At 35.7% G+C, this 15293-nt stretch overlaps 1 protein-coding gene across 1 annotated transcript; it reads right to left on the bottom strand.

Moving 5' to 3' along the window:
- Positions 1-5505: 5505 nt before the first annotated feature.
- Positions 5506-7141, bottom strand: LOC141615556 (uncharacterized). The gene has a single exon (XM_074433803.1). The coding sequence runs from the start codon at positions 6960-6962 to the stop codon at positions 5820-5822; it is 1143 nt and encodes a 380-aa protein (XP_074289904.1). The 5' UTR covers positions 6963-7141; the 3' UTR covers positions 5506-5819.
- Between the last annotated feature and the right edge of the window lie 8152 nt (positions 7142-15293).

The raw sequence follows: 15293 nt of genomic DNA, 5'->3' as shown, positions 1-15293 counted from the left end.
ATTTATAGACTTTCACCTTTTGTCACGTAGTGGCCAAGTGGCCAAGTGGCTAGCAGGTGGAAAGACCGTTCTACCCTCGGCCGATGGACCCATGTCAGGCCGGCCGAGGGGTCTTGGATGTGAGTACGCGGATACGTGCCCCGGCTGGCTAGTTGCCTGGCCGAGACCCAAGTGATAGGCCGACAGGTGGCGTCGGCTAGGCTGTCCAAGGTGTTGACTTGCTTTGGATATCTTTGACCTTGCTTAATATGTTGACTCGGTCAGCGGGTGCAGAATATGCCCCATCAATTTGCCCCCAGCGTAGTCTATGCCGTGGTATGGGCTCCGATGTGTGTTGAGCGTATATTCTGCGATCATTTTTAATAAAGCTTGTTTATTTTGCCTCCGGCTTGGCCGGGGTCTTTATCTCATTTTCATCTGAGTTGTCTTCTTACGTTATTAATTGAGTGCTTCTTTTTTGTTTCTACCATCGGCCTAGTCGGGGCAGTTAGAATGCGTATCTCAACTGTACTTAACGTTTTTAAACATGTTGGCCTGTCGGTGGCGTCCTCGTTCAGGCTCGGTCTTAATTAGCCGAGGCGTCGGATTTGCGCTTCCCAACGGTCGTTGTGAACATGTTAACGTATCGGTCGTTGTGTCCCCGCTGCTTCCCGGCCTTGGCCGAGGGAATCGGGGTTACGGCGCGACAAATTCGTATTTATAGACGATATTGATCGTGTCCTCGTTGACGCTTTCGGTCTTAGTTAGCCGAGGTGTCAGATTTGCGTCTCAACCGTACTTATACGTTCTTAAGCTCGGTCTTAATTTGCCGAGAGCAAGTCGCGTTTCCCTCGTCTCGTTCCCGGCTTTGGCCGGGGCAACTGAGTTTACGTTCTGACTGCTGTTGTAAATATCTAGGCATATCGGCTCGTTCCCCCGCCGCCCTCGGTCTTAATTAGCCGAGGTGATCGAGGTTTTGGCGCTGTCTGCCGTCGTAAATATGTTAGCATGTCGGCTCATTCCCCCGTCACTCCCGGCTTTGGCCGAGGTGATCGAGGTTTTGGCGCGGTCTGCTGTTGTAAATATCTAGGCATATCGGCTCGTTCCCCCGTCGCCCTCGGTCTTAATTAGCCGAGGTGATCGAGGTTTTGGCGCTGTCTGCCGTCGTAAATATGTTAGCATGTCGGCTCGTTCCCCGTCACTCCGGCTTTGGCCGAGGTGATCGAGGTTTTGGCGCTGTCTCTTGTTGTAAATATCTAGGCATATCGGCTCGTTCCCCCGTCGCCCTCGGTCTTAATTAGCCGAGGTGATCGAGGTTTTGGCGCTGTCTGCCGTCGTAAATATGTTAGCATGTGGGCTCGTTCCCCCGTCACTCCCGGCATTGGCCGAGGTGATCGAGGTTTTGGCGCGGTCTGCTGTTGTAAATATCTAGGCATATCGGCTCGTTCCCCCGTCGCCCTCGGTCTTAATTAGCCGAAGTGATCGAGGTTTTGGCGCTGTCTGTAAGTCGTAAATATGTTAGCATGTCGGCTCGTTCCCCGTCACTCCCGGCTTTGGCCGAGGTGATCGAGGTTTTGGCGCTATCTCTTTGTTGTAAATATCTAGGCATATCGGCTCGTTCCCCCGTCGCCCTCGGTCTTAATTAGCCGAGGTGATCGAGGTTTTGGCGCTGTCTGCCGTCGTAAATATGTTAGCATGTGGGCTCGTTCCCCCGTCACTCCCGGCTTTGGCCGAGGTGATCGTGGTTTTGGCGCTGTCTGCTGTTGTAAATATCTAGGCATAGCGACTCGTTCCCCCGTCGCCCTCGGTCTTAATTAGCCGAGGTGATCGAGGTTTTGGCGCTGTCTGCCGTCGTAAATATGTTAGCATGTCGACTCGTTCCCCCGTCACTCCCGGCTTTGGCCGAGGTGATCGAGGTTTTGGCGCTGTCTGCTTTCCTCCGGGGATGGCCTCGTTGCCGCGGCGACGCTGTCCTCCCGCGAGTGGGGGAAGGACTTTGGTCGGCCACTGGCAGTATGGGCTCCGCCGGCGTCCTAGTATGCTCCGCTCCTTGCACTGCCCCCGACAAGTTGTTTGGGGTCACTTTGTGGGTCCGGGTCACCTGCGGGTGTGCTGCCGTCACCGTCGTTGCGGCGGGAGTGATCGGCGTATTACCCATCAGGTCCAGGAGTAGCTTCAGTTTGGCTGCATCGACCACATGTCCCATGATAGTGACCTGGCCGGCGGGCAGCGGTGTTTCTGGTAGTATCGGCATCCCGTACGCCGGTTGAATTACTCGGCCGGTGGAGGACGGCCCGATCTCAGAATTGTGGACGGTATCATCTTGGCCGAATTCGGTTTCGTCGGTCAATGTTTCCTCTGGTTGTTTTGACATCTTCTTAGCTTGTTGGGTGGGTTTTTGTTTGGGAATGAATGTGACTAACTTCTAGTATCTTCCCCACAGACGGCGCCAATTGTTCCGGGTGTAATTCCAGAGCAAGTATTGTTACCACCTGTGGCTTGTAGAATGATGTCTCGAGTTGGATTCCTCACGTCTCTATCGTTCCTCTCGGCCTCTCCTGCAACAATGAACGAACTGAGGGCTTGGCTTTGTGCCAAGCGTACTCACTCCGACGCCCAAGTCAGTAAACTTAGAGAGATAAGTTGTTGTTACTTGGCTAAGTGTGTTGTAGAGAGATAAGGAAGATATTATCAGATGAATAGTGATTTTTAGGTTAAATTCTGGATCCTTTCCTCAATGAGGGTTGAGGAGTATTTATAGACTTTCACCTTTTGTCACGTAGTGGCCAAGTGGCTAGCAGGTGGAAAGACCGTTCTACCCTCGGCCGATGGACCCATGTCAGGCCGGCCGAGGGGTCTTGGATGTGAGTACGCGGATACGTGCCCCCCGGCTAGTTGCTGGCCGAGACCCAAGTGACAGGCCGACAGGTGGCGTCGGCTAGGCTGTCCAAGGTGTTGACTTGTTTTGGATATCTTTGACCTTGCTTAATATGTTGACTCGGTCAGCGGGTGCAGAATATGCCCCATCAAGTAGTTTCAACACTTTTAATCCGTATAAGATTGCCGGTTTTAATCGAACTATTTTGTTAACTTTATTTTAAAAAAATATTGTTATTATATTATTATATCCACTAAAGGCGTAATATAACCGTTAAGTAATTATTGTAGCCATTAAGTTTAGTTTTAAAAATAATAATAGTAAATTATTACTTTCACATCATACTTATAATCAGTACAATTTTTTTATGTAACAGAATAAGAATATTCTATTAATATGCTTAATCAAATTGAAATATATTATCCCTTTTAATGGGCTAGACTTATATATTTATTACTCCGTGTATGAAATTAAACAACATGACTCAATTTTAGATATGAATAATGAAGCTCAATTATAGAGTAGTTTTTATTTAGGCGGGAAAATATTGGAGATCTCTTATTCTTTTAGTAGAAACATTAAACTAAAGCTCATACAAAACAAATTATTTTGAAAATAATATTATACTTTATGGTCTATTTTTCTTTCTAATTCCCTAAATTAAGAAACAAAAGTAAATACTATTTGGGATAGGTGTAGTATAATACTTCGCCGTTGCTCTTTTTTGTGTGTGTGTGCAATAGGAGCTACGAAGGCAAATGCGTTGCTGGCGAAATTCAAAGGTCCTCAATAGTGGCGGATCTTAGAGCTAACGATAAAGGGGGCGGATTCTAAACTATTAACTCCGTATGTGAATATTTAATATACTCAATCATCCAGTAAAGAGGAGCCATGTGATAATTTAACAAATAATTATGAAAAAAACAGCGTGATTGGGCTCCCTGCCAGCATAACTAAGATCATCCACTGGTTATTAATATCATCTCTCATGACTTTACCATCTAAACTAACTGACATCTACACTAGACCTTACAAAATTGACCTGACCTGAATGACCCGATCAGAATAACCCAACGCCCGTACTAAAGACCTGAGTTTGACCCGAAACCCGAATTAACCCGACCCGAATGTTTATTGTTGCACACTAATTACTATCCGTAAAAAACTTGCTAATTGTAGACACGAAAATGTTTCGCCCCGACCCAAAGTCTACAAACCCAAAATTGACTAGACTCGAATCCAATCTAATTAACCCGTTTACCAGGTCTAATATTCTGCACCCCGCATTTTATTTTGGTAATAAATTGAAGGGACAAAGTGCTTGGATGCCCTACACATTAGTAGTCAAAGAAGTGAAAAAAGTTGAAATAATGAGAGAGTTGGCCCTCTTATTAGGAATGCTAGTAAATAGCGTTGATATTGGGTGCTTCTTTTCTTGTTTGTTGGGTGGTTGTTATTAAGGTTGGACCCTCTTTATACATCACTTTATTTATTAACAAAAATAAAATAAATAAAAATAGTACAAGAAACGTGAAAGACTGAGTGTGTTGCATTAGTTAATCTTTATTACTACTACAGTCTACAGCTTCAAAGTGAAGCTCTTTATTCCCAATTGCGTTGGACATAAGTCACATAAGGGACATTTCGTGATTTCAATCACCTTTGTATGTAATTAACGTGTTGGACGGTTGTGTGTTAATTGGACCATTTCATCACTATGTCAACTTCTCTAATCTATTTGTTGCTCCTTTTTCTTTACAAAGTGTAGCACACTAGGAGATATAATTAAGTATTGAAATGAATTCGGGATGTTTTTTTTGTGTAATCATTCGGTTTAATCGGGATTTAAGTTGAGTAAGACTATTAGGATAGTAAGATCTCTCTCATGAGTCGTGATCGAGTTTTAATACTGCTGCATTTTCATGTATGGCTCGAATTTGAGCATTTGGTTAAGTTAGAACTCCCTTAACAGTAGTTGTTCTAACTTCTAAGTGTTTCAAAGAGCTTTATCATTATCCAGTTGTTGTGATCTTGCTCAACTTACATTCGGAATAAGCTGAATTATACTGTTTGAGCTAAAATAATATTTTGTTGAGATTCTTGTTTTACTAAAGAAAGTAGTATTGAGCAGTACATTTGTTGCCTATCTATGATGACATACAACGAGCAAAAAATAAAATAAAATAAAATAAGTTAACAATTATGACAAGGACGAATTACCCAAAGATTTTAAACATTCTTGCAAATGTTGCGCCTTAAGAAAAAAGTGAATGTAGGTAACCTTATTCGTGCTTATACACTCACTATTTTTACAATACAAATTAAATCAAAGTATAAGTCAATTTGATAATGCAAAATGCAAAATGTAACATTCTATCTTAATTTATAACCAAGTCATAACAAAATTGTAATTCAACTTAAGCAAAAATGAAACGGAAAATCCATCACAAAAAATGGAACGGAAAAACATAAGTCTCACAAAATTCAGAATATTATATTCACCATGACTTTTCACAAAATTCAGAATATAACCTTATTTCTTTTTTATTTTCTTATCCTATGCCTAGTGGGCATAGGTTAGAAAAATCCATAAATTAAATCTATATTTCTTAAGCAAAATTAAATTTTTGTCTATTAAACACACTATATTCATCATGACTTTTCACCTTGTATTTTTACTCATAAATAAAATCAAAATATTTACAATTTCTTAGTTTACTTTATAAGTACTCGATCACCAAGTTTCAACTAGAAAAACAGAAACTTCTCACAATTTACCAACATCTTAAAAATCACATGTCCTCCACGTGATTTCATTTACTCAACTCTTAAACCATATGATGCACTCTGAACTTACTACTCACCTAGACACAACCCAATTAACAACAAACTGATTTAACCCAACCTGACCCAACCCGACCCAACCTGACCTGACTTGACTTGACTCGACTCGATCAACTAGCTAGACTGAGTACACGATTACGAAACAAGGTAGTACCGCCCGCGGGTTGAACACAATTAATTCATCATCATCCAACTTACCCTGACCCGTCATGGACCGACCCAACAACGAATCGTAACCCTGATCCTCCTTATCTACCTCGGTCATCATCGGGTCACACCCAACCCGACCTGCAATGACCCGACAAACCAACATGGCCCGTTTCACGTTCATGAACGCAAATTCAGCCTCCATGTCATCCGGGACGGACATGTGGGCCCGCCAGCTAGATGACAGGGTGGATATTCCATCTAATTTAGGCGAAAACCCGGCCCGAATAACCCCACACGTGCTACAATAATGCTGGCTACATAAGCTAGAATTACCATTTTGCCCCAAGTTACAAACAAACGTCGTACAATGAAACCGTAACAACTCGTTACCGTCAGCAATGCACCTCTCGTCCCGCCTCAAAACGGCGCCGTTTCGAGCAGCTTTGACTTTGACCGTCTCACGATACTCCTCAAATCTCGAGAGAATCTTTTGACTATTGTGAATCTTTAAGATTCTGTATATATTCGGAATCCTCTGAGAACCCTCTATCTCCCAACCCGTCTTAAAAATAATCCAGACGATATTTTTACCCGAATCACCGTCTCGGAGCTCCGAAACAGCGTGTTTGGATCCTTGATGTTGTTCCAAAAGTGACGGTTTTTGAAATATTTCACCACATGAAGGGCACGGAAAAATGTCATTTCTTAAGGGTAAAAGCGGGTTTTCATATAAAGAAGACTCGTACTCAGACCTAGACCCGGACCTTCTTTTTCTAGGGTGAAGGTCCGAGTCATGGGATGATGACCTTGGGGAGCAAAACGACGTTGTAACAGGTGTTGAAGGCCCTGTTTGGTAAACAACAAATTTATTTTTTACATTAAAAACTTTCTTAATGAAAGACCATGAAGAAGAAATTGCTTTTTGAGGAGATAAATTTAGAGGAGTAGATGATTTTCTCTTTTTTCTTGTAGGAAGATAATTGTTATTGTTATCGGTATTGTTATTGTTATTATTCGACGAAAAACATATGAAGCAACCAACATGGATGAAAATTAGGAGGATGGAAAAGAAGAGATTGTTGATTTGAGATGCTATGGTTTTCTTCAACATTGTTATTGTGGTTTTTGGTTAAACCTTAGGTTGTTAATTTGGAGAAGAAAATGTGTGAAGAAATGAAGAATGTTGGTGAAGAGTAAAGTAGTGTGACATACAAAGGTAGGTTTGGTGGAGGACTAGTTGTATAGGGAGGATTGTATAGAGAATAGCATCTTCACATTATCACAAATTTATTTCTTAATTATAATAAGAGGTGATGACATATCTAGGAAATTTGGTTTGTTTTAATTTAAATGTAAAATTGATTGATATAATCAATATATGTATTTTTATGCCAAAATGGATAAATTGTTCATTAAAATCATATGCCCAAAAAAAAAAATGGAAATATCCTAAAATTTGTTGAGTTTTTAGACTTTGTCAACTGAAATAGGAATATAAGATGACATTATCAGGTGATATTATTACAAACCTCTCTATACATTATGTAGGCATGTACTACATTATGACATTATGTCATGTCATTAGCATGTATGGTTCACTTGGTATATATCACCTGATAACGTTCTATCATGCATTACCTTTATTATATTTCTCTCACGCCGATGATAATAATGTCTAACTAGGATAAAGTAGTAGAAGGAAAATCTAGTTGGTTATTTGTAACAAATTAATAAAATAGGTTTATAGATAAACTATTCTAGTTGGATAGTTAACTTTTTCATCGGTAGGGAAGATTAATGATGTGAATATGTGATGGTGTTACTCTTGGAGGTGTTTAAAGTAGTTCTGAAGGACGTAATTAAGATAATTAATTGTGAAATTGTACTATTTTTGGTGATTGATTGAATCTAATTTTTTTTGTTTAGCGTCATGATTAAAGGAGTAAGGGAATGTGGGGGTGGAAGGACAGCGGGATCAGCAAAACTATGTATAATTGGTACTACTAGTATTAAATAGGGTGCATAAAGTCTTATACAATTAAAAACCGATGAGTTGGGCAAAAAATGTAGAAAAAGCATATGGAAATTATGTTGTACTGCAGAATTTATATGACTAGCTATCATCATGATTCATAAGTTCATTGCTAATTTACCATCAATCTAGGCCTCGTTCTTTTCGGATAAAAAAAAGTTGAACTGAATTGAATTTATTGTAGCTGAGTTGAGCTGAACTGAATTGAATGAAATTAAATTGAACTAAACTGAATTGACGAAGGGAGATAAGTTGAACCTGAATGGAGTTAGAGTAAGGCTCTGTTTTTGACTTAATTACAGCTCAGCTCTAATCATTCAGTTTAGATCAGTTCATCTTCATTCAGTTCAATACGACTCATCTCTTCACAAATTAACTATTACTTCAGCTTAATTCAGTTCAGTTCTCTTCAGCTCAGCTCTAATCATGCCAGTTTAACTCCTTTCAGCCAAAAATTATGTAGAACTGAGTTGAACTGAATGGAGTTGTGCTGAATTTAAATGATTTATACTTAAAGCAGAGCGAATTAGGCCCAGCTAAATCTATATGTAATGTCATGTATATACGACGATACGATATTAGGTCGTAAAGAAAATTCTATGAAGCACAAGAAGATGTTAGAGTAGACAAAAATTCAAATAAAACCGAGTTATAACTTATAGGTTAAACAACGTCCGTCCATATAGTTGGTTATAAAAATGTTAAGCTTCTATTCTTTGGCATGTTGTAAGGAATCGACCTATGGAGGAGATCTTGTATGAGTAGATGGTTATAATATTAATCTCCTTTTAAGTTGTACCAAAAATGAATTGATATGATATTCTTTTCTAGTACTAATTAATTAATTTTATGATAAATCAAATTGGATTTAATTAACGAAAATATTAATTCAGCTAATTGATTTTGGTAAGCAATTTATATTGGATACCCGAATTAGAATCCTATTATAAATATTTATTTACGTAAAGAAATTCAATCAAAAGTTTTGGACTTGTATGGGAAAACAACATGCATGGGATCACACGTGCAATGTCCTCCAACTAATCGACACCCCCGCATCAACAAGTTTTCTGGAATTATTCAGTTTATAAATCTATTGAACAACACAAATAATCATTTTTTTTAATTTAAATGGAGCGTACTATATCGCGGATAAGAAATCAAACCCTTAACCCACGGTTAAAGTAAGAGAACTCTTATTACTTAATCTAATCCTTGTTCTTACAACACGAACAATAATAAGACTATTACCAACAAGTGTCGTCCACGTTCTGACTTTGAGGTCAAGGGTTCGATTCTCATTGAGTTAAAATATAGCCATAAGCTTCGATAGTAGATTTACATAGGGTTTTTCTATCATGTGTCCAATGAGCACATGATAAGGAGTCAATTAAATAATTACAGCAATATATCATGAGATTTTGAATAGTAAACTCATAACTACCATGCTTAGAGAATTAATGATGTAATTATTTCCTTAATTGGCTCCTTGTCATGTGCCCATTGGGCACATGATAGAAAAACACATTTACATAAAATATTGAAAGTGTGAATATACTCCATATAAGCTTTAGTTTATGTGTTACATAAAATATTTAAAGTGTGAATATATAAGCTTTAGGTTGTGTGTTGCCCAAAGAAGAATGTATGTAATATTAGTACGAAATGCCAATATTATATAACTCTGCCTTGTATGCGAATCCGATGTTTCGTTTACACAAACTTTAATTACTTTCTGTAACCATTGTCTTAAACCGGATCCGAAAACATGAACCTATGCATTGATTCTCTCCTCCTCCATTTTTTATGTGAATTTCACGTAGTTTAGAGGAGTCCGAGGTTGGAAGATATGGTCACGACAATATGTAATTAAATTTAATCAAAATATATTACTCCATGTACAAGAAATTTAATTTGTCCATGTAATTTTTTGAAAGTTTAAATGTGTTCAGAAGTCCGTACATAAATTATATATTTATGTAAACCCGTTTCGCATTTTAGCTCATTTCATCTCAATTCTATTTAGTTCAATTTAGTTCATTTCAGCTCATTTATTAATAAATTAATTTTTACTTTAATTCAGTTCAGATCTTCTTAACCTAAAAGGCCACGGTTATAAAATTGCAAACCGTCTTATATAATACGAACTGTTATGAGATGAATTTACTAAAAGTGGGCCACGAGATGTCCAGCTTCAGACTGATACGATCTACGTTTATTTTTGGATGGGCCAGCCATTCGATTTTCTTCGTAGAATCGTTATTCGAGGAGACCCATGAGGCCACGAGTTTTTTATCTCATAAACTTGCTAGAATAATTCCAAAGAATTAAAATGTACTTAGGTAGTGTTTGGAAATACGGAATTGATTTCATTTCCATGATTTTAATTGTAGAAATTGAAATGTTTGAATTCAATTCCAAATCTAATTCCAAAATTACGTTTGGGAAACCCGTGGAATTGGAATTGAATTTGGGCGAGACGGGTATGGGTCGAGACCGTTGGATTTTTATATTTGAAAAAATTAAATATTATCTTGAAAAATATTTGCGATCGGAAAAAATATTGTGACGAAATTTGCGTCACAAAATAAAACGTAAGAAGTCATGGAATTGAAATGACTAGTATATGGTAGGTATTTGAGAACCCCAAATTTTAACTAGCTTGGAATTGATAAGGAATTGAGTCAATTTCAATTCCAAATTCTAGGGGTTCCCAAACACTTGAAATATTTCAATTCCGGAATTCAATTCCAATTCAAGGTTCCCAAACATAGCATTATAAGATTTTACAGTATTTTTTGTTAGTGGTCCGGCCAATGGTGGAGCTTAAGAGCATTCGCAAAGGTGGGGCTCCTCATATTTTCTTTTTCCTTCTCTTATTCGTCCACCTCAATTTCCACTAATTTTTCCATTTACCCTCCTCATTTCATAACTACATTTATGCAACAATGGGGTTCCTCAATTCACACACAAACATTTGGGAACCTCCCCATAAGTAACACAATTTGTCTTGCTTTTTTTTTTGGGGACCTTCCCTAAAAACAGTGGAGCCTCAAATAATGGGGAGGTTGGTGCAACAATGAGGATGCCCATATGAGGAGAGAGGGTGCATATGGGGAGCTATTTTTCCACCTTTGCGGATGCTCTAAGGATGGCTAGTAAGAGCGCTCCTCCCACCCCCCAGATTAAATATTCAGAATTTTCAATTAAATTTTTTTAAAAAAATTCAAGTGTACCTTATATTTTTATCTCTTTGAATCTTTAACTTGAATTCCTGACGAATTTTATCAAAATTTAAACATTAAACTGCCCTTGCGAGTTTTACGACATACTCCCTCTATTTTTTTATATATGACTTTCTCACATTTCGAGACACTCCCTTCTCTCTTCAATATCTCTTAAAATATAAGACTAAATATTATGATATGTATACTCATATGAAAGAGTTTTTCGTAAGGAATTTAATGGTACCATTTTTATATTTTTTGAACAAATATATTTTTGTAAATATTAAAGTCAAAGGCTTACCTCGTAAATGCAAAACGTCATATATAAAAAAGTGGAGGGAGTATCATACTCCCTATTTATCATATTAGACATGAGGAAAAATTTTCGCATGGAAAAATGAGATAATATTGAATGTTTTAAATTTTTGATGTAAATCATTATGAACTTATGACACATAAGAAAATTCATATCTCAGTTATGAAATAATTTCTTATTTTACTCGTAAGTCGTATCAAATTATTAAACTCTCGGTAAGTGTACTACATCCTTCGTATATCCCTAAATCTTTACTAATACATAACATAATCGATACTTCCTTCGTCTCATTCATCTGTGTTTTTTTTTTTTTAATTTATTAAAATACTCCTTACATATACATAAACTAAACATTGTTTGTGATTGATGCCGGACGTTTGGAAAGTAGTTTGTTTCTTTTACAAATTTATATATTCGTTATTGTGGATCGAAGAGGCAATAATTATTACGATGTCACGTAAATTCAATCAAAAATGTTTGGCTAAGAAAGGTATGAAGATAGCAATGATGGATATGATGTTGAAAAAAAAACAAAATAAATAATTATAAATCAAGACATGTGAATCCATTAATCAATATATACGTACAATTGAATAGAGGTGACACATGCTTGTCTTCTAATTCCAATAATGTTCAAATTTTGTGATTTAGTAATTTCAGTTGTATAAATGTAGGTCACCCTGGGCCTTTAGGTTCTACATGATGCAACAATGCAAGCTAAGGGCTATTATATATATGAGGCACTTGGTGTAAGATACGTCGGTGCTTCTTTGGATTTAAATGACCATAAATTCTTGCATGAAATCATAATTGTTGTGACAAGTTTCGATCTGTATAAGTGTCGGAATCCGCATAGAGTGTTTTCTATCGAAAGAGATGAAAAAAAAGGTATCGAGAGATCTGAGGTTAGTGAGTGGTTAAGACGAAGGGAGTATCTAGACAATAGGTCAACACAATATAATGAGCGATTTTGATATTGACAAAATTTGAGGTCTGATCATAAACACCGTTTTTTATGACTTTAACAATTAAGTTAGTTGATATACGCAAGTAGAACGATGTTTATTAGGCTGAGAGGTAAATGGTTGTTTTGACCCACTTAAAATAGCCGTTAGCCCATTAACAACTGACATCATCTCAGCAAGATAATTTGTGAACCGGGCCGAGTTTCAGAACACTGAATTGGGTTGTTTAGTTGCGACAGAACTGGTCCACATGTCTTGTACTCCTATATAGACAATTAAAAGCCCACTTCATAGATGTCCGAGATTTACTAAGAGATTTTAACCTAGTGGTTAAAATGAAGGTATAATGGACAATAAGGTCCTGTTTTTTTGGACTGAAATTGTCTGAACTGAACTGAATTTAATGGAGCTGAACTGAACTGAACTGAACTTAATAGAGCTGAACTGAACTGATCTGAACTGAACTGAAAAAGAAATAAAAATAAAAAGATAATAATAATAATAATAATAATAATAATAATAATAATAATAATAATAATAATAATAATAATAATAATAATAATAATAATAATAATAATAATAATAATAATAATAATAATAATAATAATAATAATAATAAGTTTAGGATGCGGGGGCTCGGGTGGCCGCTTATATTTTCACTAGACTTAGCTTTGCTATTGCTAAGGGTGTGGGGGCCCAGATTGTCTCTCGGCTCCCCACCAATTTCATGTAAGCTTTTGTTTTTCTTTTAATGAAAGCTGCGCGCATTCTTCCATTAAAATAATAATAATAATAATAATAATAATAATAATACAATAACAATAATACCAATAATAATAATAAATGTTATAATAATATTATTCATTATTATTATTATTAATAAAATATCAATATAATATAATAATAATCTAATAAGTAATATATAAAAAAATAAAATAGTAATATAATAATAATAATAATAATAATAATATTTATTTTCATTTTAATGAAAGTTGCGCGCATCCCTTCATAATAAAACAATAATAATAATAATATATTAGTAATATAAATAATATTATAATATATTAAATAATATGATATATTAATAATAATAACTAAAAAACGAATATGATAAGTATAATATAAATATTATAAATAATAATAATAATAATAACAATAATAATAATAGATGTAATATAATAATTAATTAATATAATATTAATATACGTTATTAATAATATTAATAAAAATGAATATACTAATAAAATAATAAATATAATATAATATAATATTATAATAATAATAATAATAATAATAATAAATATTAATACCCTAATATTGAAATTAATAATAATAATATAATAATAAATAAATATAAATAGTAATATAATAAATATTAAAAATAAATTTTAATAAAATAATAACAATAGTAAATAAATTAATATAATAATAATGATAACAATAAGAATATAAAATAAGAATAATAATATTAATGTTGAAATAAACTACTTTGAACCGAATCAATCAATCGAATCAATGGAGTCGAATCGAAATAAATCGAATCGAATCGAAATGAATCAATCGAATCAAATCAACTCAATAGATTCAATCAATCAATCAATCGAATCAACTTATTAGAACTGAAATTAAGTTCAAAAGAATAGGGCTTAAGTCTCCCTGATATTGTACTCTCCTTAACAAAAAAAAAAAAAATAGATATTTGAGATATGTCTGATTAAAAATAAGTTTGTATCAGGAGTAAGCAAATTCTCTATTTTCGTAAAAAGGAATGAAAAAAACCTAATTTCTTTAATAGATCCATTCATTATACAGTTTCAGTCTAACTAAACATGTTCGGTTGTTAAACTTATAACTGTTAGATTGTTTTAAGATAACATTATGTTCTAAGGGGGGTTTGGGTATTTAGAGTATACAATTACAATAAAAAATAAATTATTCAATGATTTGGTAAGAATTTAACATTTTATTTTTCTTCTTTAATTTGTCAAGTTTTTGGGTAGTATATTTTTGATTTTATGTACTTACTAATCAACACCAAATGTTGCATGCAGCAATACATAACAAATCAAACAACGCAAATTGGTCCAAAATTGAAATATAATACGAGTATTTGTTTTGATAAGTTTGCTAAGACTTTATTCTGACTTTGGTCTACAAGTCAACAACTAACATGCTTTAACTTGATCATCTACCAAGGAAAACGGCTTTCAGTGTGCCACTCAAGCTCTTTGTTAGCTACTCCTACTACTTTACTAGATAATTTAGAATTTTTTTCCAAAATGGGGTGCAATATCAAATAAATTAACGAAATGGGATGAGTTTGAAAGTAATTATCAAAAATGGGTCCACGTAGGCTCGGTTTTGGTGAAGCTAGGTTCCGGATTATAGTCGCTCAGCCGGACGACGATTTGCGGTCAAATCGCTCACCCGCAAAGCGACTTCTATTTTTGGGGAAAAAAAATAAAAACTATTACAAAGCTACTAATGTAGCGATAGGGGAACCGAACCTGTGTCAACAGCACCAACAATGCACCTCATAACCACTGCACCAATTGTAATTACTTGTAATTTAATGCGCTTAAATGGTTATATAGAAAATAGTAAACACGAGTAAGTGGTTATTCCATCAAATTAAATAAATTTCCGCGCTTATTGAGGCATGACTTCTCGCTTGCTACAATGGTTTGTAGATTAGTATTCATGTCACTAGTCCCAGGTTCGATTCTCATAAAGGTCGTTTTTCAATTTTTTTTTTTTTTTTTTTTTTTTTTTTTTTGTAAAATACTAAAGTCGCTGGCCCCCCAAGCGACTTGGGCCTAAGTCGCTGGGCCCCTAAGCGACTTGGGCTAAAATAACTGGTCCTTAAAAGCAACCGTAATTCCATGTCACCCAAAATATAGTC

Source organism: Silene latifolia, chromosome 1 (genome assembly GCF_048544455.1).
Source record: "Silene latifolia isolate original U9 population chromosome 1, ASM4854445v1, whole genome shotgun sequence".
NCBI classification, from domain to species: domain Eukaryota; kingdom Viridiplantae; phylum Streptophyta; class Magnoliopsida; order Caryophyllales; family Caryophyllaceae; genus Silene; species Silene latifolia.
This window is presented reverse-complemented; position numbering and strand designations above follow the sequence as displayed.